The sequence below is a fragment of the Desmodus rotundus genome, chromosome 1 (assembly GCF_022682495.2).
Source record: "Desmodus rotundus isolate HL8 chromosome 1, HLdesRot8A.1, whole genome shotgun sequence".
In the NCBI taxonomy this organism is placed as follows: Eukaryota; Metazoa; Chordata; class Mammalia; order Chiroptera; family Phyllostomidae; genus Desmodus; species Desmodus rotundus.
In genome coordinates, this window is record NC_071387.1 from 114253278 (window position 1) to 114278027 (window position 24750).

General features: G+C 38.9%; 1 protein-coding gene across 3 annotated transcripts in view; it reads left to right on the plus strand.

Annotated features, from left to right (window-relative positions):
* Window positions 1–24750, plus strand: part of LOC112314803 (S-adenosyl-L-methionine-dependent tRNA 4-demethylwyosine synthase TYW1) — a 161184-nt gene that overhangs the window by 38452 nt on the left and 97982 nt on the right. For 2 of the 3 annotated variants that reach the window (XM_024571335.3, XM_024571336.3), the window contains exon 10: window positions 23157–23275. In XM_024571335.3, the coding sequence (XP_024427103.2) occupies window positions 23157–23275 (119 nt within the window). Of the gene's footprint in view, window positions 1–11901; window positions 12672–23156; window positions 23276–24750 lie in introns of those variants that run through there. The other variant, XM_053929786.2, reaches the window with a different exon arrangement.

The window sequence follows — 24750 nt, forward strand, 5'->3', positions numbered from 1 at the left end:
TGCCGTGGAGAGAAAACACAGGAATGGGATGAGTGCATGTTATGGGGGGTGGGGGCAGAGAGAGTGCTTCTTTGTTTGGCTGATGGTATCACCTTGGGTTTGTGAGGAACCAGGCTTTTCTTTAAACCAACCAATCAACTTCCCAAGTTTTTATGGCTTGCCTCCCTCTAACCAATCCATTTGCTAGGTCTTCTGGGTTCTGTGTCCCTTATCCAGTCTGATCCTTTCCCAGGGTAGACTGACGGGCCTTTATGGTCGCCATCCTGGTTTCTCCTGCAGCATGCCGCAGTAGAGGGACCACCCTCGGAGCCGTCTTGACTTGTACTGGGCGTGTGCCCAGCAGAGGAATTTCTGCCGATGTATTTATCCCTCCCCTGGTAATGACCAGTTAGCGATCCTTTCTGTCTGCTTGGGGGACTTAGATGTTCCCTGGGGAATGTGTGAAGCTGTTGTTTCCTGGTGGATTAGGCTTCTTATGTCTGATTCTCGTTTCCCCCTTCCTTTATTAATATCTAGCTACCTACACTAACACTTGTGCCTATTTTTAGTCAATTCTCCCCACCCCCCGCCAGGAAACAGTAGTTCTAGTTGCTCCCTGTAATTTTGCCATTTCTAGAATTTCATTTGAATGCAATTCTATAATGTCTAGTTTTTTGCAAGTGGCTTCTTAAACTCGGTTTCTCAGATTTATTCATGTTAAAGTATGTATCAGTAGTTCATTCCTTTTTATTGCTGAGTAGTGTTCAATAGTATGAACATACCACAGGTTTTAGTACGTTGATAGACTTTTGGGGGGGGGTTCACTGTTTTGTTATTAATGAATAAAACTGCTATGAACATTCTCATACAGTGGGGTTTTTTTGGTGAGCATATGTTTTAATTTCCTTGAGTACATATAGACTCGATATATATTTAACTTTATAAGAAACTCCCAGTCTGTTTTCAGTGTGGCTTTACTATTTTGTACTTGTATCAGTGACTTCCGAAAGTTCCCGTTGCTACATATTCTCACCATCAGGTGGTGTTGGGAGTTGTTTTTAATTTTATCCATTCTAGGTAGTGGCAGTGGTAGCATTGTGGTTTCAATTTACATTTTGAAACCACATTTTGCCGATGACTGTTGATGATGAGGAGCACATGTGCATATCGGTCATTCATATTTGCTGTTAGGGTGGCTGTTGACATGGGCTGGGAAAAAATTCACAAAGAGAGGAAAATTCACAGAGCAAAGTTTTATTCACTTTCCAAGAGAGGAAAGGGGAGAGGCATGGAGAATTATGCTGGCCCTGAGGCATTGGTGTTTTGAGCTTTCATTGGGTATAAAGGGTTGAGGGGGGTGTTTCTGCTGTGGGTTACCGGGCTGTTAGAGGCATTGCAATACAGGAGGTTTTGTTTGGTTTTGCGTAAGCTGCAATTTGCTCCAATGTTTTTTGCCTGTGGCTGTGGGGAGTGGTTAGTCATGTTTTGTTCTTGCTTGTCCATATTTTCCTATCCTGGGGACATAAGCTCAGAAGAGTTAAATGGCAGTCATGTTTAACAAGGTTATAGGCCTGCTCGGCAAATGACACCACAATAGCAAATGGTTCTGGCTTTGTCCTTTCATTTGTGAAGTGTCTGTTCATATGTTTTGCTCAGATTGGGTTTTCAGACTTTATATTATTGATTTGTAGGAGCTCTTTATATATTGTGGGTATGAGCCTTTTGCCTGATGTACATTATGACTATTTTCTCTTAATCTATGGCTTCTTTTTTTATTTCCCTAATAGTATCTTTTGAAGTTTTAAATTTGAATGAAGTCCAATTCATACTTTCTTTTATGTTTAGTGCATTTTGTATATTGTTAATATAAGAAATTCAAAACATTTGGAGAATTTTTATAAAAACTTACTTGAACCAAACAGAGGATATGCTTGGAAGCAAGATCTCAGCAGACTGAGAAAAATGCTTCCCAGAATGGCAGTTTGCACCTTCTTTGATGCATTTGGGATTAAAGAGGGAATTTAAAGAAATTTAAAGACATGAAAGTCAGAGAAACAAGGCAGGGGATTGGATTACAGGATGGTTAAGAAGATTGTGTGCTCTCTGGAGGGTGGTTCTGAAAAGAGGCATTTCACAGGTGTGTTCACCTGGGTGCGCAGAAATGATGGACAGGGTTGGCTTAAGGCAAAGATAAACCCTCTTACTAAAGCAGCTATATGCCTGGGGGGTGAATACCCACCAAGTCCTGCCCATTTAGGAATTCATGATGAGATCTCCCTGTGGGATACTTTCTTTCTTTTTTTGATGTCTTTTATAACTTTTTAATGACTTTTTGTTTAATACATTATTGGGTTTTAAGAAGTTATTCTGTTACAGTTGTCCCAATTTTTCACCTTTTGACCTCCTCTTTCCAGGAGGGCACTCCAACAATCAATCCCCACACTGCTGTCCATGTCCACGGGTCATTCGTGAATGTTTTTTGACTAGTCTCTTCCCCTTCTTTCCACCCTTAACCCCTCCCCATCCTATCTGGCTGCTGTCAGTCTGTTCCATGTCCACATGAATCTGCTTCTATTTTGTTCATTAGTTTATTTTATTCATTAGATTCCTCTTATAAGTGAGATCATATAGTATGTCTTACCAACTCACTTGTTTCTTTTTTTTTTAAATATATTTATTGATTATGCTATTACAGTTGTCCCATTCCCCCCCCACTCCACTCCATCCTGCCCACCCCCTCCCTCCCACATTCCCCCCCTATAGTTCATGTCCATGGGTCATACTTATAAGTTCTTTGGCTTCTACATTTCCTACACTATTCTTACCCTACCCCTGTCTATTTTCCACCTATCATTTATGCTATTTATTCTCTATACCTTTCCTCCCTCTCTCCCACTCCTACTCCCCTATTGATAACCCTCCATGTGATCTCCATTTCTGTGGTTCTGTTCCTGTTCTAGTTGTTTGCTTAGTGTGCTTTTGTTTTTGTTTCCCAGTGATTTTCTGCAGTGTCAGACACAATGCCTTTTCCTTATCACCAGTATTTTGTAATGTCCCTTTTACCACGGCTAGATTATATTTATAGAATTACAAATATAATGTCATCTACATACTTTTTAAAAAATTAGCTCTCATAACATAAAGAGAGAAAAAAGGAAGTCCTTTATATTACAGTAGTTTGTATTTCTGTGTGAAATGCTCAGACACTGCTATATTAGAAGGGATAATGGAACCGTCAGCTATTATTGTTACCAGAAAGGGGACCCGGCCCTGAGCAGGTCTGCCTATGGCCAGACGGTAGTGGGTTCTTCCTTTGTGCAGGAAGGATTTTACAATACGAGTCCAGGTGATATTTAGAGGACATTTATTAAAGCTGGGGACAGTGAGACAAGGATGGGCCTAGGATACTAGGTGGGGAAATGAGGCTAGGCTGGGCTTTTTTGGCTCACTAAGAAGTCAGAGAAAAGGGAGCCTTGGGGACAGGGTCAGGGAGTTAGCCTGGATGAGCTGCTGCTGCCTGTTGCTCCCTGGTTGCAAGTCTTGTGGGGGTCTTTTGGGGTTTAGGAGATGCACGCCTGTGGGGGAAGAGGGGATGAGGGAAGGGAAAGGGGCAGGTGTGCTCCTAGGAGAAAGAGTGTGTGCTGGGACCGTCGTTTTTAGGAGTTTTAAAGACTGGGAGTTGGGAGTTTAGGGGAGGTCTTAAGGGAGGATCTAATAGAATATTCATCAGTTTATGCTGATGTATCCAAATGAGACTTATTCCCTTAACTTTATATGTCCTTGGGTGTGGTTGGCAAATGGTTCTAATTGGATTTCTGCTTTGTCTCCCTGAGTAGGGTGACTTAAACTATTTACCCTCTGTTTGGGGAGGAGACATGTAAAACATTTACTCTGAAGTGTCCTCGGTTTAGGGAGGATAGGATTTACAAGATGGCTGCAAATTGCTTATTTAACTGTCTGTCTCACTTTCCATATTCCTCTTGTCCTGGCTTAGTAGATTGTCTTATTATAATGGATAAGTTTATATTTAAGAGAAGTTTATAAACAGATAAGGAGTTATTCTTTACAAGAATTATTAACAGGCCATACTTATTTATGTGTAATAATAGGGAGAGAGGGAAATAAACCTACTTGAAGTAGGGCTTAACCTGCCAGCAAATTATAGACTGTCAGAATGGAAAAATGGGAAACTTGGATGTAACTTGCAAATGAGTGGGGTCTTATTTGTGTGTTGAATCAGAACAACTTCTCTGTTGTGACTTGGGAGGAGTGGTGATGTATTGTCACAGAAAGTATATCTCCTGTTTTGAAATTCCACATCCTGTTGAGATCTTCATACTGTAGCTAATTAATCACAAAACTTGGGCAACTATATTCTTGAAGTGACAATGGGAATAGAGGGTGGACTGGAAACAGGAATCGTAGCAAGAGTGGCTGAGAGAAGTGTGGTGGACCTCTGGTGACAGTTTCAGAAATGACAGACAACCCTAAAATAAACAAGTTCAATTTCAAATAATTAGTGCAAGACAGATTTCTCATCATTGTGCTATAAAAATTAACAATACATGGAATGACCATAATAATTTTAAAAACTTTTGAAACAGAAAAGTCAGTATTCATGCTGTCTGTCCCTACCAGAACCAATAAATAGAGACTAAGATTGAATCTTTCTGGGTGCTTTATTCAGATGCTGGTGATCTGAGAAGATGGCCAATTATGTACCCTAAAAAAATCATCTTAATATCTCATCTCAAGCCAACGTTTTTATAAGAAGGAAAGAGTAGGTAAGGGGTTTGGAAAAAGGTTAATCGATAAGAGTTGTGGTTTTGTAGCAATTTTCCTAGAATATCTTAATCTGTGATCAACGGGTTGTGATCAACAATTCTTTACCTGTGCCTGGACATTCCCTCCCTGGAACACAATGGCTCAATTGCAGACCCCCTGGGGCACAAAGGCCGAATTGCTTGTAGACCTCCAGGAGTCAGTATTCCAGTTCCTGGATTAACAGCCTTCCACATGCATTAATCAGTTAAGCCTATCAACTATAACTATGGCTAAAATCTTTAACTCTTGAGTTCCCCATCACTTTGATAAGTGAGAATCCTGAATTTCAAGTCTGTTAATTTAATATTGGGTTCCTATTCTACCAAAGCATCTCAAATCTCTTCTGTAATATATTTGTATACCTACAAATATTATGCAGGTATACAGATATTTTATTAATGATTTAAATACCAGAAACTGTTTTCTGTGGCATTATTTTTCAGAATGGTGAAATTTCTTGTAATATTTTACACAAAAGACTGTTCTCTTCCTTCAGTTTGTATAGTAGTAGCTGCATTCCTGAAAAAATTCAGTACGTGGTGATATTGTGCAGAAAATACAGTCTTTGTAAAATGAAGTAGGTATCTAGGCTCAAATAATTATAATCAGGTTTTTCACAAGTATGGAGATCTAGTGAGTTATTTGAAAGGAAATAGACCACAGGACACTATTTTTTCCTGTGTGGGACTATCCTGAGCATTGCAAGAGATGTGCAAACTTTGGCTCCACCTGCTTATTGGCAGTAGTGCCTCCCAACCATCGTTATGACAAAAATATTTCCACAGATTTCCAAAATGCTCTCAGGGCGTGGTCTTGGCCCCATTGAGAACCTCTGCTCCAGTCTGTTTTCATTGTCACCCCCCGGGTCCAGGGTGTCCTCACTGCAGTTAGTTTCCCCCTCTACTTCTGGCTTCCAGTGGACCTCCCCACTCTGCCTCCCTGCCCAGTTTATCTGCCACTAAGCCAATTAATCTCTAAATTACAATTCTCATCTAGCTACTCCCTTCTAAATGCCCATAGTGGCTTTCCATTAATTCTAACTCAACATATCCATTTGGAAATGTAATAAGCATCTTGAATTTAACATGTCAAAAACTGATTTCTATTTCTTCTCCTAAGTCTGTTCTCTTCAGTCTTCACTCTGTCAGTTAATGTCAAGTACCCTTTCAGTTGCTCAGGCCAGAGACTTGGGATTCCGTTTTATCCTCCCTCCCTCCCTTCCTTTTCTTTCTTCCCTCTCTCCCTCCCTCCATCTCTTCCTTCCTCCCACATCTGTTCCACCAGCAAATCTTTTCCAAACATATCCTGCAAGTACTTTTCACCAATTATACTGCTTTACTGTGGTCCAAGTCACTGTAATATGCTCCTTTTATTACTTCATTGATCACCTAACTGTTTTTCCAGGCCCCACTCTTGTCATCACCCACTGTCTGTTTTCTACACAGCAGCCAGATGTATCAGGTCATGTCGCTGTCATTCAGAATAAAAGCCTAAGTCCTCCGAGGCCCTATGTGATCTGGTCTTCCTGCTTCAGTTCAACCACAGTAGCCTTCCTGCTACTCCCTGGATGCACTGAGCCCAAAGTCCTCCCTAGCTTTCTAGTTTCTGTCTACTCTCTTCCATCTCTGCTCAAGGAGGCTTTCCCTTACTACCTCATATGACATAACCTTCCCTCTTATTCCCTTACACTGCTTGGAATTTCTACATAACACTTACTACAGCTTAATAGATGTATCTTTGTGTAGTATCCATCTCCTCTCAGACCCTACTTAGTATAGTCCTGACCCACTTGTTCAGCTCTATTTTCCGTTTTAACCTTCATACATTGTGTCCTGCTTCTCTTCCCCACTCTAATTTCCACCTGACCAAATCTGACCCATCTGTGTCTTTCAGGAAAACAGGAAACACCTTGGGTATTTTAGCAAGAACAGATTTAATAACGTAAGCCAACTAAATGCTTACCAAGGCATTGGAAGACCTGGGGTAGTGAAGGTCAGAGAACTGCTTCTGGCTTTGAGAAAATCAGAAAGTGCTAGACTCACGGGACACTGCTTCGGGTGACCTGAGCTGCTGCGGCACTGAAGGGAATGTTTCCCCGGAGCTCCCTTGGAAGCTGCTGCAGACTGATGTTTGCTGCATGCCCTTGTATCTGCCAGCTGCTGCCAGAGATGAATAATAGTTTCTCCTTTTGCCTTCTAAATCTTTTTGCTTCTTATTGGTGGAGTCTAAATCAGAACACTTCAGACAAGGGAATTTGAGAAATACGGTGTTAGGGTTCCCTGCTCCTGCTTAAAAGGGCAGGCAGGGCTGCGTATTAACAACACAGGCTGCCTCTTTGGAGACTCACCCTCCGAGCCCTCTCCCATCTGGCAGCCTTAGTTTGTTCTCTGTATCTATGAGTCTTTTTCTGTTTTGTTTTTTCCTTTTGTTCTTTAGGTTTCACATATAAGTGAAATAATATACTTGTCTTTCTCTGTCTGACTTATTTCACTTAGTATAATACTTTCTAGGTTCATCCATGTTGTTGCAAGTGGTAAGATTTCATTCTTTTTTATGATCGAGTAATATTCCATTGTATGTATCTTCTCTATCCAGTCATCTCTTGATGGGGATTTGGGTTGCTTCCAGCTCTTGGCTATTGTAAATAATGTTGCAATGAACATAGGTGTACATTTTTTTTTAATTAGGGTTTTAGATTTCTTTGGATATATACCCAGAAGTAGAATTGCTGGGTACGAGGTAGTTCTATTTTTAATTTTTTGAGGAACCTCCATACTGTTCCTATAGTGGCTGTGCCAATTTGCAATCCCACCAACAGTGAGCGAGGGTTCCCTTTTCTCCGTATCCTTGCCAACACTTACTGTTTGTTGATTTATTGATGATGGCTCTTCTGACAGGTGTGAGGTGGTATCTCATTGTGGTTTTAACATGCATTTCTCTGATGGCTAGTGATGTTGAGCACTTTTTCATATGGGAGACATTATCTTTATTATGCTAGTCAGGAAACAAATCTTTATGCGAGAAAGTTATACTCTCTCTGTCTTCCAAGGCTGTTTGCTGTGCAAACATTCTTGAGAAGATGGTCTGGTACTAAAGCTGATTTAAGAGGTGCAGAACATAATCAACAGAAGAAAAAAGCAAACAAAATATAACCAGAGACATTGAAGTTAAGAACAATCTAACAATAGCCAGAGGGGAGTGGGGAGGGGACAGTGGGGAGAGGAGATTACAGGGACTACTATAAAGGACACATGGACAAAATCAAGGGGGAGGGTGGAGGCGGGGGAGGGAGGTGGGTTTGGCTGGGGTGGGGTGGAGGGATGGGGAGAAAAGGCATACAACTGTAATTGAATAAAAATAAAAATTAAAAAAAAAAAGAGGTGCAGAACCACCGTGGAGAATTGTCCATTGACACAACTTCCCCGGAATGCGGTGGAAGCATTCTTCTCTTGGGAACCCGTAAATTGGAGTCAGGGTTCTGAGTATGGAAGGCAGCAGTAGAAGGAGTGGTGTACTGGTGGTAATGCTGATAGGGGCTGTACGTACATCCATCTCTATAGCTGTGTCCAGTAGAACTTTCTGCAGTGGTGGGAATGCTCTTTGTCTGCCTTACACAGGGAAGTATACCTAACTGTATACCTAACACCCAACCCAATACCTAACACTTGATACCTAACCACACACCTGCCTAACCATGTAACTCATACAGCTATTAATCCTGTGTGGCTATTTAACATTTGAAATGTGGCTGGTGTGACAAAGGAATTGAATTTTAAATTTAATTTTAATGCATTTAAATTTAAATTTAAATAGACACACGTGGCTGGTGGCTGCCATATTGGATAGCAGGGTTCTATATCCTTCATAACTATTTAAAGCAGTTCTCGTTGTTTCCCATAACAGAAAGTAGCTTACGACTAGTTTTGATTCCAAAGCTCTTTTTCTGTGTCTCTTGGGAAGCAGTTATCAGTCTATTCCCCATTATACAAATGTTACGCATATGCCTTATTGCCCCAGTGGAATGTATGTGTATATATATACTAGTGAAACCATCACCAAAATCAAGGTAACAGACAACCCCAACATTTCCTTGTGTTTCTTTGTAATCCATCTTTCTCTTTGTTCTTGTTCCCAGGAAACTACTGACTTGCTTTCTGTCTCTGTATGTCAATTTGTATTTTCTAGAATTTAATATATTCATGCATTATGTTTTTTTATCTTGCTTCCTTCATTTGTTATAATTATTTTGAGATTCATATATGTTTTGTGTATATTAATGCTTCATTTCTTGCTAAATATATTCCATTTGTAGATATGCTTAAAATTTATTCATCTGTTAATAGACATTAGGATTGTTGCTTGTTTTTTAATGTTATATATAAAGTCAATATATTTATGTACAATTTATGTACAATTCTTTGGACATGACACTCATTTTTCTTGAGTATACACCTCGGATTGGAATTGCTTAAGCATATGTTTATATTAGTAGATGTTATATGAACAGTTTTCCAAAGTGATTTCAATTTTAACATAAGTTTTCAGTTAATTTCTTTGATTTTTATAATTATAGCACTTTTTCTCCTCAACAAAATTCTTGATTTGTAACATTGACTTAATTACTTATTGCTATTAACTTAGAAAAATTGTTCTTAAAGTGTGATCTGCATTCCCTTTGGGGTCCTGGAGGTCAAAACTATTTCTTTAATATTATTATAATGTTGAGTCTGTTTATGTGTGTATAGACATTTGAACTAATAGTGCAAAAGCAATGGGGCGTAAATACGCTGACCCTTCAGCATGAATTAAGGCATGTCCCACACTGCACTAACAGTCAAGGCGCATGTGCTCCCTGGGTTTTAAAAAAATGCCAGTTTCACTTAAGAATTACCTTGATGAATTATTAATTAAAAAAAATCTCTACCCTTTGAATATTTGTATTTTTAATGTTTTGTTTGAAGAAACCGAATGTATGCATAAGCACTTTTATTGCATACCAAAATATAGTTGTCTTCTAGAAAAGCATTTGTGCACTTAGGTTGGAAGTGGCTGTTTTCATGAAATGTCATTTTTACATCAAAAAAAACTATGGTTACTTAGGCTTAGTTATTTGGCAGATTTATTTTTAAAATTAATGTGAGCCTGCCACTTCAAGGAAACAACTGAAATTATTTGTTGCCAGTAATAAAATCTGAGCTTTAAAATGAAAATTAGAATTTTGGAAAACTTGTATTAGCTGCCATAAGTTTGAAAGCCTCCCAATAATAATCAGATCAATTGAGGTATTTAAAAATGTGGTTTTTAAATTATTATGCAAGGAAATGTGTTAATATTTGAAAGGTCTGCATAACTTAACCAGTATTTTTCAAATGATCAACGTGTGATGTTATAGAATAAAATTGAAAGTACAGGATAGGCAAGTAGATTTTTATGTAACTAAATATGAAAAGTCCGTTAATAGGTTTCAGATGCTACAACGAAGCTAATCTTTATGAAACTACCACATGCCAAGTGTTGGTGTAGTATCAAAGTAGAACATACACAATTTTCTGGCAGAGCTTTTTAAATACTCCTTCTTCCTTAGCTGCATTTCTGTGTGAGGCCTGATTTTGTTCATGTAGCTTCACCAAAACAATGTGTCACAGTAGTTGGAATGCAGAAACTTACATAAGAATTTAGCTGTTTTACTCTTTCTTTTTGTTTTTGAAACTATTTTTTATAAAACCATGGTATTGTGTTATTATATAATAGGCTTATAGTTATCATAACTGAAATAATATAAAAATATTTTAAACTTTACATGGTTCTCATACCTAATATGTACATATTGATTGATGTAAACCACGTAAGTAAAAGTTTTGTATGGCCTTGATAATTTTGAAGAGCGAAAGTGGTTCCTTGTAGCATTTTCTGTTTGTAGACTGCCTCTCATCAACAGCGTACATTCAAAATGTGTTCTTAAGTTCTTTGGAATAAATTGTATACCTGTGTTATTATGGTAGTAATTTGATACTTGGTTAATATAGTTCAGTTTTATTTCAGTTTAAAGAATTAACAAAATTTATTTTACCTTTTTGAATAGTTTTTGTCTTTCCAGGGAAAAAGTATAGGTTTATATAAAAAAAGGCGTATACAGTGAAGTCAGAATCATTTTTTCTTTGAGTCGCTTAGCACAGAATATGGTAAACATATATTAAATATCTAAAATTAAGTCATTTGCCTATCTAGAGAACTGCAATAATCACCAAAAGGATTTTGTTATGCCAAAAAATTGATCTAGAGCTATTAGCTCTTACACTGAGTGTAAAAACTCTTTGAAAACTAAGAAATTATCACTAATGTGAGGATTTTTGCCTTACGGCTTGGAGATGAACATAATTATTATAAATGATACAGGAGTCCATTAACTGGGGAGCCCTCCTTGAACCACGACTCCCAGCATTCAAACACTTCGTTAATCCCCTAGGCGTGGCAATCAGTGTGACCTGCTTTGGTCAGTGGCCTATTAGCAAGCATGATGCAAGCAGAGGCTGGATAAGTGATTGAATATTGAGGCCTGTCCTCTTGGACTGTTTTCTCTAGGGACCCAGCTATTGTGCTATAAAGAAGCCAATCTAGCAGTCTAGAGTACTGGAGTGGAGGAGGAGCAAGGTGTCCTAACTAGCTAGCATCAACTGTCAGAAATCTGAGTGACATTGGTTTTCTTTGATGTGCAGCCCCAGCCAAACTCCCTGTGAATACAGCTGCATGAGTGACTTCAACACGTATCATAGGGAGTGGAAAATCCACCAAGCTAACCTACAGAATTGATAGCGAAAAATATTACATGTGTCATATTAAGCCTCTGAGTTTTGGGGTATGAGTTATGCAACAGTAGGTACCTGAACCAGATAATATTGGCTATTTATAAGGAAGTGGTCATGACTTGCTGCTGGGTGGCAGGGAAAACAGTCGTAGTGAAGAATGACAAAACTTGAACTATTGAAAGCCCTGAGCTGAACCGAAGCAACTCTTATGGTGTATAGATAGGAGTTTAGACGAGAACGCCAAGAGAAGTGCATTATAGGAAATGTGATTTTTTTTCTTTTCTTTTTTCAGTTGTATGTCAAGGAGTATTTGCCAGAAAGATTAAGGGCCTGCCAATCATTCTGCCAAGACTTTGTGGCTTTGCTGTCTTTATTTTCTAAACCAGGAGAGCAGGAGATTCTTTCAGCCAGGAAAACATAACTTTAAGGATGCTGATGGAGGAGGACTTGCCTATTTGATGTTCACTTAATTTAATTGACAGTCTATTTTCCTCTCCTTACCATGGCAGTGTTCTAGTATAGAAAATAAATATGACGTATTAATCATAAGTATGTGTATATATGTGTAGCTCTTATATAGCATATATAGTATATACATCCGCACAGGTACAACACAAACTGCCCCTTTTTTATTACAAAATCTTTTATAACAAAATCATAAGCATGTAATTCTGTAACATAACAATATCACACTGAAGCACACCATATGACATTTTAGGTGACATGTTCAAATTAAAACTATAAATTATTAAACCAATATTATTACCCTACCAACCACACTGAAGCAGGTGTTACTTCTGCTGGACCCTGCATATAGCACATGTCATATATGATAAAGCACATTTACCTTTCATTGTAGAAGGTAACAGGGGTATGAGGGAGGCCTGCTTTAAAAGGGTCCCTGTCCTGTCTTTACTTTGTATATCTTTTTCTCTTTCCCTCTCCCCAGCCCCAAATAAAACTCTAGTAAATACAAACCCAGATTGGAAGTTGATTTGATGATAGTCATTTTACATCCCTGATGACTTTCTGTCTACTTGTTCTATCTATTTCTAGAAAGAAGTGTTGAAGATTCCCAACTCGTCAGCTCTCTTTATCTGGGAATGTCTTGATTGTTCCCTCACTTTTGAAGGACAATTTTGCCAGATACAAATTTCTTGGTTGAGAGTTCTTTCTTTTAGCACTCAATATGTGTCCATTGTGTTCTGGCTTCCAAAGTTTCTGATGAGAAATTGGTAGATAATCTTATTGAAGATCCCTTGTATGAGACGATTCACTTCTTTCTCACCATTTTCAAGATTTGATCTTTGTCTTTTGAAAATTTGATTATAATGTGTCTTGGTGTGGGTCTCTTTGAGTTCATCTTATTGGAGTTTGTTGAGCCTCTCGGATATTTCATAGTCATGCCTCTTTTCAAATATGGGAAGTTTTCAGTCATTATTTGTTCATATATTCTCTCTCCTCCTTCTGACACTTACGATGTACATGTTGTTGCACATGATGATGTCTCTCAGGTTGCACGGGCTCTTTACTTTTCTTCATCCTTTCTCCTTTTTCTTCTCCTTAGCTTGATAATGTCCATGGTCTTATGTTCATGTTCACTGATTCTCGTGCAACCTCAAATATGTCTTTGAATTCCTCTAATGAACTTTTTATTTAAATTATTATACTTTTGTACTCCAGAATTTCTTTTTGGTTTTTTAAGGCTTTTTATCTCTTTGTTGATATTTCTGTTTTGTTCACACATCATTTAATTGTCTTTCTCCACATCTTCCTTTAATTCATTGAGCATTTTGAGGACACTTTTTTTTTTTTTTTAAGTCTGCCTGATATATCTGCCATGGAATATTCTTCAGGGACAGATTCTGTTGAATTATTTTTTTCCTTTGAGGGGCCATACTTTTATGTGTCTTTGTATGCTTTGTGATTTTTTATTGTTGTTGATGAACACTGGATAAGGGGGCGTGGCTTGCAAAGATGACAGGAGGTGCAACAACAATGTCTGCCCCTCTGTGATTAGAAGCAGCAATCAGGAATCAGGTCACAGATTTCCAGTATTTGGAGGACAGGATCATTTTTACCTACCCTAGCACTCCCAAGCTGTGCGCAAGCTGTGTCAGGAAGAGGTGCACAGCTGCCTACCTTGTGGCTGGTGTTAGCATATGGGTAGTTCTTGCTCTTTTAAGAGCTATAATTGACAAAAATTAACCATCTAGGCTTTCCTCTGGAAATTGGAAGCCTTCATCAGACCCCAGAGTTTCAAAAACAAATATCAGACAGATTCTCCAGTGCAGTTGTCTAGGTGGGGAAAACAGATTCCTGGTGCTTCCTGCTCCTCCATCTTTCTCAAATCCTTCTTGTGAGGCAGAGATGGGCAGCTTGGTGGATGGAGAGGACTCGCTGTAAGGCAGCAGATTGTGCGGGCAAGGAGGGGCTGGCTAACCCCTGGAAACTAAAGACTAAAACCTCTAGCTGTTAAATACTGTGGGGGTTGTGAAGGTGGAAGAAACTCCCAGCCTCACAAGAGAGTTTATTGGAAAGTGGGGCTAGAGTGGAGCCAACAAGCAGCATAGTTCCCTCTGACCCCTCCCCTGTTGTGACAGACAACGCCACAATGCAGCAAAGAGGGTTGCCCTGCCCTGGCGAATCTAAGGCTCTACCCCCTTACAACTTAACAGGTGTGCTGAGTCAAAGAAATAAGGCCCCAATGAAAGAACAGGTCAAAACTCCAGAAAAATAGGTAAGCGATGAGGAGATAGACAGCCTATCTGATGCAGAGTTCAAAATACTGGTAATCAGGATGCTCACAGAAATGGTTGAGCTCAGTAGCAAAATGAAGGAAGAAATGAAAGCTACACAAAGTGAAATAAAGCAAAATATACAGGGAACCAACAGTAAAGGGAAGGAAAATGGGACTCAAATCAACTATTTGGAACAAAAGGAGGAAATAAACATCCAACTGGAACAGAATGAAGAAACAAGAATTCAAAAAAATGAGGAGAGGCTTAGGAACCTCCAGGACAACTTTAAATGTTCCAACATCTGAATCATAGGGGTGCCAGAGGAGAGCAACAAGAGCAAGAAATTGAAAACTTATTTGAATAGATAATGAAGGAAAACTTCGCCAATCTGTCAAAGGAAATAGACTTCCAGGGAGCCCAGGAAGCCCAGAGAGTCCCAAATAAATTGAACCCAAGGAGGAACATACCAAGGCACATCATAATTAACATTACTCCAGATTAAAGATAAGGAGAGAATCTGAAAAGCAGCAACAGGAAAGTAGACAGTTACCTACAAAGGAGTTCCCATCAGACTATCAGCTGATTTCTCAAAAGAAACCTTACTGGCAAGAAGGGGCTGGAAAGAAGTATTTGAAGTCATGAAAAGCAAGGACCTACATCCAAGATTACTCTATCCAGCAAACAGCAAAACTTTTATTTAGAATGGAAGGGAAGATAAAATGCTTCCCAGATAAGGTCAAGTTAAAGGAGTTCATCATCACCAAGCCCTTATATGAAATGTTAAAGGGACTTATCTAAGAAAAAGGTGATCAAAAACTATGAATAATAAAATGACAACAAACTCACAACTACCAACAACTGAACCTAAAAAACAAAAACTAAAACTAAGGAAATAACTAGAATAGGAAGAGAATCACAGGAGTGGAGATCACATGGAGGGTTATCAGTGGGGAAGGGGAGGGGGATAATAGGGGAGAAGATACAGGGAATAAGAAATATAGTTGGTAGGCAGAAAATAAACAGGGGGAGGTTAAGAATAGTATAGGAAATGGAGAAGCATAGAATTTACATGTACAACCCATGGACATGAAATAAAGGGGGGATTCTGGAGGGTAGGGGTGGTACAGGGTGGAGAGGGGATCAAGGGGAGAAAAAAATTGGGACAACTGTACTTAAAAATATACTTAAAAAAATCCTCCCTGTATTTGTATTATTTTTTTTTAACAGTTTGTTTAATCAGTTTGGAATTTATTTTGATGTACAGTATGAAAAAAGTACCTAAGGTAGGGGTAAGCAAACTTTTTCTTAAAGAGCCAGATAATGACTCTTTTAGGTTTGTGGGTCGTGTGATCTGTGTTACAACTTCCCATCTCTGCCATTGTAGTACAAAAGCAGCCATAGACAATAAGTAAATAAATAAGGGTGATACTATCCCAACAAAGCTTTACTTATAGTTATAAACAGTAGACTGGATTTGGCGCATAGGCTGTATTGACCTGTGCACTGTGCTCTTCCTCCCTGTCAAAAATTGAAGAGTCTGAAAGTTTGCCCGCCTGCACGCTAACAAGTTAGCCAGCCACAGTTTCACGGATGGTGGCAGGAGATAAGGACAGCTTATTACTCACGATAATAGCAGTAACCAGAATATCATCATTTTCTCTGGTTCCCAAGTCCCAGTTCCATTAAAGCAGCTCTGTGGGGACCAGATAACATCTGTACATCTGTACATACATTATGGGAGAGGACCCCTACACTCAGGGAATATGAATCTTTTATAATTAGGAATAATTCTGCTTGACATTTGCCTTTGAGGGACACATCTTTTTTAAAGTCCTCACCTGAGGATATGTTCATTGATGACAGAGAGAGAGAGAGAGGGAGTTAGGGAGGGAGAGGCAGGGGGTGGGGAGAGAGAGAGAAACATTGATATGTGAGAGAGACATTCATCTGTTGCCTCCTGTTTATGCCTTGACCAGGGATTGAACCCACAACCTAGATATGTGCCTTGACTGGGAATAGAATCTGCAACCTTTTGGTGCACGGGTCGATGCTCCAACCAAATGAGCCACCTGGCCAAGGCAGGACAGTTTTTTATTATACTGGTCAATAAAGATAGCTATCATTTTGCTGCAGAAGGACACACTGTCTTCCAAGGCTATTCTCTATACAAACCTTTTTGAAAACATAGCCTAGATAAATGCAGTAAGTGCTTCTTCTTGCAAGATGTTCAAGGAGACCGTATGCCTCCTTTCCTCCCTGTGCCTCTGTTTTCAAATTAATGTGCATAGATCCTGCCTAGGGATGCTGTCTTGTTTTCATTCTTTGTGGATCTGAGGGGCTACAGGTATATTTTCTCAGGCTCTTATTTACCTCAAGGACAAGAATTCACAGATTATTGAATCCAGGCTATGCATATTTCCCCCCCTAGATTCATAACATGAACTCTAAGCATGCGTTGCTCTCCAGTCTTCTCCTTTTCCACCTTGATCACCCTCTAATTTTCAGATGCAGGTGCACATCATTTGAAGATGTAGTATTTGAAGACTTCTGGTTTGGACAAGATGGCATAAACTCTTCTCCCTGCTCATTCCTGTGGCGCACAACTCTAAACCATGGAAAACACAAGAGGCAACCAAGTAAGAGCTCTGAAAGGTGGGAAGAGCAAACCTGGCTGGTTTGGGACCCAACATGGGAGGAACAACAGACCGGCAGGATGTCTTACATCGCCCCCACCTAAGGAAGAAGGCAATTCTGACCCCATGTTTCCTGACCCTTAGTCTTGCAACAGATGGCCACCCACAGGGCTCATTTCTCACAGCATAGATGGGAATGCCTTCAATGTGATCAGGCGAGCCCAGTGCCACTGTCAAAGGGATTGATTCAGAACCCCACTAACAATGAGCCGTTGAGCAAGTACTCTCCTTTCCTGCTAGGCCTGCAATTTCCCTCTCCTGCCAAAAGATACCAAGGCGTCTGAGTGAAGTGGAATGATGGACATCCCTCCCTACCACCCTATCCCTGTAACAAGTGACCTGGCTTGTGGAATGCTCTTCTTTCCTGCTGGACCTGAGGCTTCCTTCCTTCACTGAGAGATACCATGGTAATTGAGTGGCACTAGCAAGAGGGACCCCACTGTAAGAATTGGCCCAGCCGGGGAAGCCTCTTTGTCCATGTGGCCTGAGACTCCCATCTCCCACTTAGAGTTATTGGGGCTTCCAGGGACCATTGGCCAGAGTGACTGCCACACAAGTAGCCTGCCATGGGAAGCCTGCTGGCCTGAGACTTCCCTCCTCCACTGATAGGCGTCCCCATCCCCGCTAGTAGGTTATCTTGGAAAACCCCTTCTGCCCCAATGGCAGCATCAGAGACCAGTGGGAGCCCAAGCAAAATTACACTGCAGACATTCTGAAAATTTAAACTGCCATTGGAACCGCAGCCCTTGAAAATACTCCAGGACTGCACACTCAACCTAAACAACGTGACTGCATGCTAACATAAAAAATAGAGTCTAGAGTCTTCTAGTATAATAGGCAGATGTCTGCAAAGCAATAAAAAAAATCACTTGTCACATCAAGAACCTAGAAAATCACAACTTGAAAGGAAAACACGGTGAACTAACACCAACATCAGATGAATCAGATGGTGGAATAATCTGACAAGGATTTTAAAGCACCTGTCATAAAAATGCATCCGTTACAAATTTTCTTGAAGCAAATGAAAAACTAAAACTCAGCAAAGAAATGGAAGTTATAAAAAGAACCAAGAGGGAATTATACAACAAAAATACAGTAACAGAAACAAAACACTCACTGAAGGGGCGCAACAATAAGTAAAGATGGGAGAGGACAGGGTCAGTGAGCTTCGCAGATCAGTAGGATGATATGTGAACAGGACAAGTCAGAAGAATATGCCCAAACTAACTACAGAAGCATACTCCAAACAGGATAAAAAGCATAGAAATCCACACCAAGATACCTTAAAGTTAATTACTTGAAAACTAAAAAATAAAATATCTTGAAAGATGCTAGAGATAAACAATATATTAACATCAATTTGCCATCAGATTTCTTATCTGAAATCATGGATGCCAGAGGGAAGTGACATACATATTTCAAGTGTTAAGAGAGAGGAACTGTCAACCATGAATTCTATGGCAAAACTATCCTTTGAGAACGAAAATAAAGACATTATCAAGTAAAAAAAAAACAAAATTTGTTGCTAGCAGATCTTTCCTTAAAGATTGGCTAAAGGAAAATTCTTCAGCCCTAATGATATGATAAAAGTCTTGGAGCACCAGGAAGGAAGGAAGAATGATGAAAAGAGCATAAATACATGTACATACAGTAGGTGATCATTTTCCTCATGATTTTTATAAATCATATTTGATGATTGAAACAAAAATTATAACACCATGTGATACTTAAAACAACAACATATAATTTAAAAGAGTGAGAGTTAATGGTAGCCACATTTCACTTCAAGTGGTGAAATGTTGACATCAGTAGACTGTGGTAAGTCATGTATGCATATTGTAATGCCCAGAGCAGTCACTGCAAAAACTAGCCAAAGACACAGTCAAAACACAACATGAATTAAAATGGAATCCCCAAAATGCGTAAGTAACCTGAAGGAAATCAAGAAAAGAGGAACAGGAATGACAGCCAGAGGAAGCGAGAGGGGCATTTTAGAATGACACAAGGCTCTATCTACACTGAATGAGTATACACTAAACATCATAGGCTCAAAATAAATAAAGCAAAAATAAACATAGCTGAATGGAGAAATTAAAAATATCCACATTTATAGTTGGCGACTTCACAACCCTCTCTCAGAAAACTACTAGAACTGTTAGATTGAAAATCAACAAGGAAATAGAGAATCTGAACAATACAATTATAGGATCTAATTGACATATGTATAACATATCACCCAACAATAGCAGAATATTTTTTTTTCAAGCACTTCTGGAGCATTCACTAAGATAAACTATAACCTTGGCCATAGAACAAACTTCAGCAGCTTTACAAGAACTGAAATCATATAGTGTGTTCTCCCACCATAATGGAATCAAATTTGAAATCAATAACAGAAACAAAAGGAAACTTGGTAAATTTGTAGAAATTAAATAACACATTCTTGAATAAGTCTTTCTTTGAGGAAGTCTCAAAGAAAATGAAAAAGTACATAGTACTGAATGCTAATAAAAATACTGGGGTGCAGCTCAACTAGTACTCAGAGGGAAATTTATAGCAATAAATAGAAATGAGGAAAGATCTCAAGTCAGAAATTAATGAAATCTAAATAAATGTTCATGGATTAGAAGATTCAGCATAGTAAAGTGTCAGTTTTCCCAAGTTTGATCATAAGTTTAATGCAGATCCTATTAAAATCCCAGTAAGGTTTCTGTAGCAACAAATAAGCTTGTTCTAAAATTTATACGAAAAGGCACAGACCCTAAAATATCTTAAAACAGTGTTGACAGAAGAATAAAACAGTAGGAATCATCCACACTCGTACTGTAGCTTATTCTCACTTCAGTAATCAAGACAGTATGGTGTTGGTGGAGGCATAGACATGTGGATCAATAGAATAGAGTGGGGATTTCAGAAATAAACCCACAAATAAGTTTAACTGATTTTTTCTAAAATGCAGTTCCTTAGAGGAAGGATAGCCTTTCCAACAAATGGTGCTGGAAATGGGGCATTCAGATATCCTTAGGCAAAACAAGCAAATAAACTAACCACAACAATAAGCTACACCAGAAGTACACACGCAAAAAAAGTCATCTTAAACTTCACACCTCTTGTAAAAATTAACTGAAAATGGTGAATTTAAATCTAAAATGTTAAAGTATGAAACTTAGATAAAAACCAGTTTTTTAAACGAAAACATGCCATCCCTCTTCTTAAGGTCTCTATCCCTTTGTCCTTTTTAGCCCTTCATTACTCAGTTTGGACATCCCCTCTGGGGAGTTCTCATTGGTCCTGGAAATCTGGCTGGATTGGTCATCTCTCCCATGGGCGCAGTAGCACCACAATGGAAAATTGTTTTTCTTCTGCTTGCTCAACATCTGAATCTGTTCATGTGCAGGAAGTTCCCTGTTAAATGGGCTTTGTTTGGAACCACGGTCCACTGCCTTCCTCAGAAACTGAGGAGGGCTGATACTGCTTCTTGGTACCACACCTTGACAACCTGGGTGTCATCTAGGATAGTCATTCTCCAGCCCGAGACCTTGAGTTGGGAGTGAGCAGTGGGAAGGGCCTGCGACAGGGAGGACCCATTCCGGTGCTCTTGGCAGCGGCCTCTCTTTTGAGGGGTGGTGCTGGTGACGATATCCAGCGAGCGGTGGTGTCTATAGCAGATGGATTGAGTGGTGATCCTGTGGTCAGTCTTCCTGCGTTCCTTCCTTTGTAGAGATTGTATGAGTTATGAGATCCTTTCAACACATTCCTTTTTCTGTTTAGCTAGAGTCGGTTGCTTTTGCTTGGAAAAAAAAATCCAGATGGATTCAATTACCCTGTCATAGCATTGCCCTTCTGCCGCTTCCTTGCCATTTTCTTACACCAGATCCTGACTACGGGCTTTGTCTTACTCATCATGTACACAGCATATTGGGTCTATTGAATTCTCAGTAAATAATGAAAATGTGCATGTCTTCCATTCTGTTTCTCCATTGGCATGATAGTGGAAACTGCTCCGTGTTTGGCACTTGGTGGGCTTTTAATTTTGCAGTGCTGTTTATAAGGTTTGAATGTTTTCTCTACCTTCTTGAATATTTTACTGGAAATCCTGAACAGTTTGTAAGCACCACTATCCTGAACAATGTTTTTCTTCCTTCACTCCTTTTTTCCCCGTAATACAAGTACATTTGACCTTGAACAACATGGGGGTTGGGTGCCCTGACCCTGACCATTGGAAGCCTGCATATAACACTTGACTCCCCCAAACTTAACTGGACACCTTACAGTAACACAAATAGCTGATTAACACATATTTTATATGTTATTTGTATTATATACTGTATTCTCACAATAAAGTAAGCTAGAGAAAAGAAAATGTTATTAAGAAAGTTATAAAGAAGAGAAAATACATGGACAGTATTTATTGAAAAAAATTCTCATCTGAGTGGACCTGTACATTTCAAACCTATTTTGTTCAAGGGTCAACTGTTCCACGTGATATGGATGGGGAACTCCTTTTATCAGGATAAAAAATAAGACCTTGTAATCAGCTGATGGAATAATCAGGCTGGTTGATTTTATGTATAATTTTCTTTCATCGTGGACAGTGTTATAATATGAGCACTCTGATGTGTAATGTACACACATATACGTGTATATGTATTTATAAAGGCTACCTAATTGTGTTTCCTTGTTGTTGCTGTTGTTAAATCCATCATATTTCAGTTACTTAGGCTTAAAATCTCACTTATCTTGCCCCTCTGGTGGGGAATGCCAGTGGCTGCAAGCACCTTTTTAGTACCCTTTCCCTCTCCTCCACTGATACTATGAGCCAAGTCTTTATGAATTCTCTTGCATGGCTTCCTCACAAGGTTCCCTTTTACTGAAATGAAGCCAACCTTAAGCAGAGCTGCTGGACATATCTTTCTTATGATACCTTATAAAGCTTGATGCTATCTTGTGACTCCACCCCTAATTATATGCAGTATTTTTTCAAACTACCTATTCTTCCTGTTGTGGTTTTACCACTCACATATTACATAACAGGGTTGGGTTTTTTTTTTTTTTTTTGGAATAATCTTATATCCATGTGGCTTGTCTCTTCAGCAGCCTCATTATGTTCAGATTCCACTGTTGACACAGAATTACTCCAGGATGCATTCCCTGCTTGCCCTCATTCGAAGCAGGGATATTCTGTCATGTGACCGGCTACCCATATTTTCTGGAGACTGTGTGATCTATCCCTTGACATTATGTATTATTATTATTTGAGACAATTGGATGGATTTGAAAATGCAAGTATCAGTGGTCCTTCCTGTAGAGCTTTCAGAGTTAATGAATTTTAGGTATTTCATTGGGTTTTAGAATCATTATGAAAACACCTATACAGTGTGGGGGAACCCAAAACCCCCAAATTTATTTATAAAAAATTGTATAATTATTACATTTTTGAATTTCAGTCATCTTCAAAGTACTCTCCATTTGATGCAATACACCTATAGAGACATTTTTCACTGCTGAAAAGGTTTTGAACTTGTTGATTTTGATGCCTTTTAGTGCTTCTGCCATGTTTTGTTTCACCTCTTCCACACTGGCAAACCGTTTCCCCTTTAGGACTTTTTTCTTCTGAGGAAACAAACAAAAAGTTTCTTGGGGTGAGATCGGGTGAATAGGGAAGGTGGTGCATGATGGGGGTGGGGGGTCATGCCATTTTTGGTTAAAAACTGCCGAACACTCAGTACGGTGTGGGCAGGTGTGCTCATAAATCACCCATCATGAAATAGACAAATGCACTGAAAGAATTTCCAAAACCAATTCACTGAAGCCCAAAACAGCCTCTCACAACAAAGCCAGCTTGAGCACTGATACAGATGGATTCCTAGAACACCTCACCTTGTGGGGAAAGCCTGTAGTACAAGGGGATGCCCCTCCACAGGATAATTCCGGTTTTTTTGGGGGCCCCCCCTTGAAATGCGATAGTGTTAATTTTCTTCATCATGCAGCTACCTGTAGGTGTATTTATGGTTATAAAACACATGTTTGTTTTTTCTTTTTAAATAATGCATTGATGTTTTGTTTCTATGCTTTGAGGATTTTATTTAAATTATCATTTGTTTTTTACTCAGTCAATGCTCCGAGGGAGAGGAGGTTGCTATAAACATACATTCTATGGCATCGAAAGCCATCGTTGCATGGAAACCACCCCGAGCTTAGCATGTGCAAATAAATGTGTCTTCTGTTGGCGGTGAGTAAAAATGAATGGCCGTGGTGACCAAATATGTAATTATCTGTAATAGTCAATCTGCCTAACACTGCACTCAGATGTACCTAAAGCTTCGGTGTTTCTGAAATCATTTCCATTCCTAAGTTATATATTTAATGCATTTGGTTGTTTTTCATGACCTGTTTTATCAGAGACTTGTCAAGATCCTTAGTCTTTTTGAATCACTTGATTTTAGCTTTGTGAATCCTCTTCATTATATTTTTGTTTCCTTGTTCACTATCTACTACTATTTTTGTTTCCCTTTTCTTTTTATGACTTAAATTGGACCATTAACTTGTTAATATTCAATTTTCTGTGCCTTTAGATTGTAAATTTCTAAGTATTTCTTTAGTTACATTCCATAGATTTTGATTAGTTCATTATTCAATTGTAAGTATTTTCTAATTTCCATTATGACTTCTTTGTAACTCATGGGTCAAAGAAATATTTATTTAAAAAATTACAGTACTTGGCCAGTGTGGCTCAGTTGGTTGGAGCATTGTTCCATCACTGAAACATTATGGGTTTGATTCTTGGTGTGGGCACATACCTGAGTTGCAGGTTTGACCTGGTCCCGCCGTGCAGCCTCTGTCTGGGTGCATGTGGAGGCAACCAGTTGATGCTTCTCTCTTGCATAGGTGTTTCTGTCCCTTCCTCTCTCTAAAAAAAGCAAGTGAAAAAAAATGTCCGCAGGTGATGATTTAAAAAAAAAACTACACCTAAGTTAGATTTTAGGGATTATGTTTTGTTATTAACTTTCAACAAAATGTATTATTGTTACATTGTACATGATTCCTAATATAAATTATTTAACTTATTAATTTAAAAAAATTATGTTTTATTATTATGCTATTACATCTGTCCCAATTTTTCTCCCTTTGCCACCCTCAACTCAGCACTACCTACTCCCTCAGGCAGTCCCCCCACCATTGTTCATGTCTGTGGGTCATACATGTAAGTTCTTTGGCTACTCTGTTTCCTGTACTGTACTTTACATCCTCATGGCTATTCTGTAAGTCTATATTTGTACTTCTTAATCCCTCACCTCTTCACCCATTCCCCCACAACACCCTCCCATCTGAAAAGCATCAAAACGCTCTCCACGATGGGATTCTTAGGATATATTACCTGAAGTGGAATCGCTGCATTTTGACAGTTCCAGGTTTAGTTTTTTTAGGAAGTATATTACTGTGCTTTCTCTATGGACGTCATGAAAATGGATCATTCAGTATGCATTTTAATGTCTGGTTTTTTTCCTCAATAAAATGTTTTTGAGGTTCATCTATGTTGTTAGGTATATCAGTAGTTTGTTCCTTTCTGTTGTATGGCTTTACCACCATTTGTTTATCTATGCACCTCTAGTTAAATATTGGAGTTGTTTCCAGGTTTTAACTGGATTATGAATAAATTAGTATATAAATCTTATGCAGACAAATATTTTCATTTCTTTTGGGTAA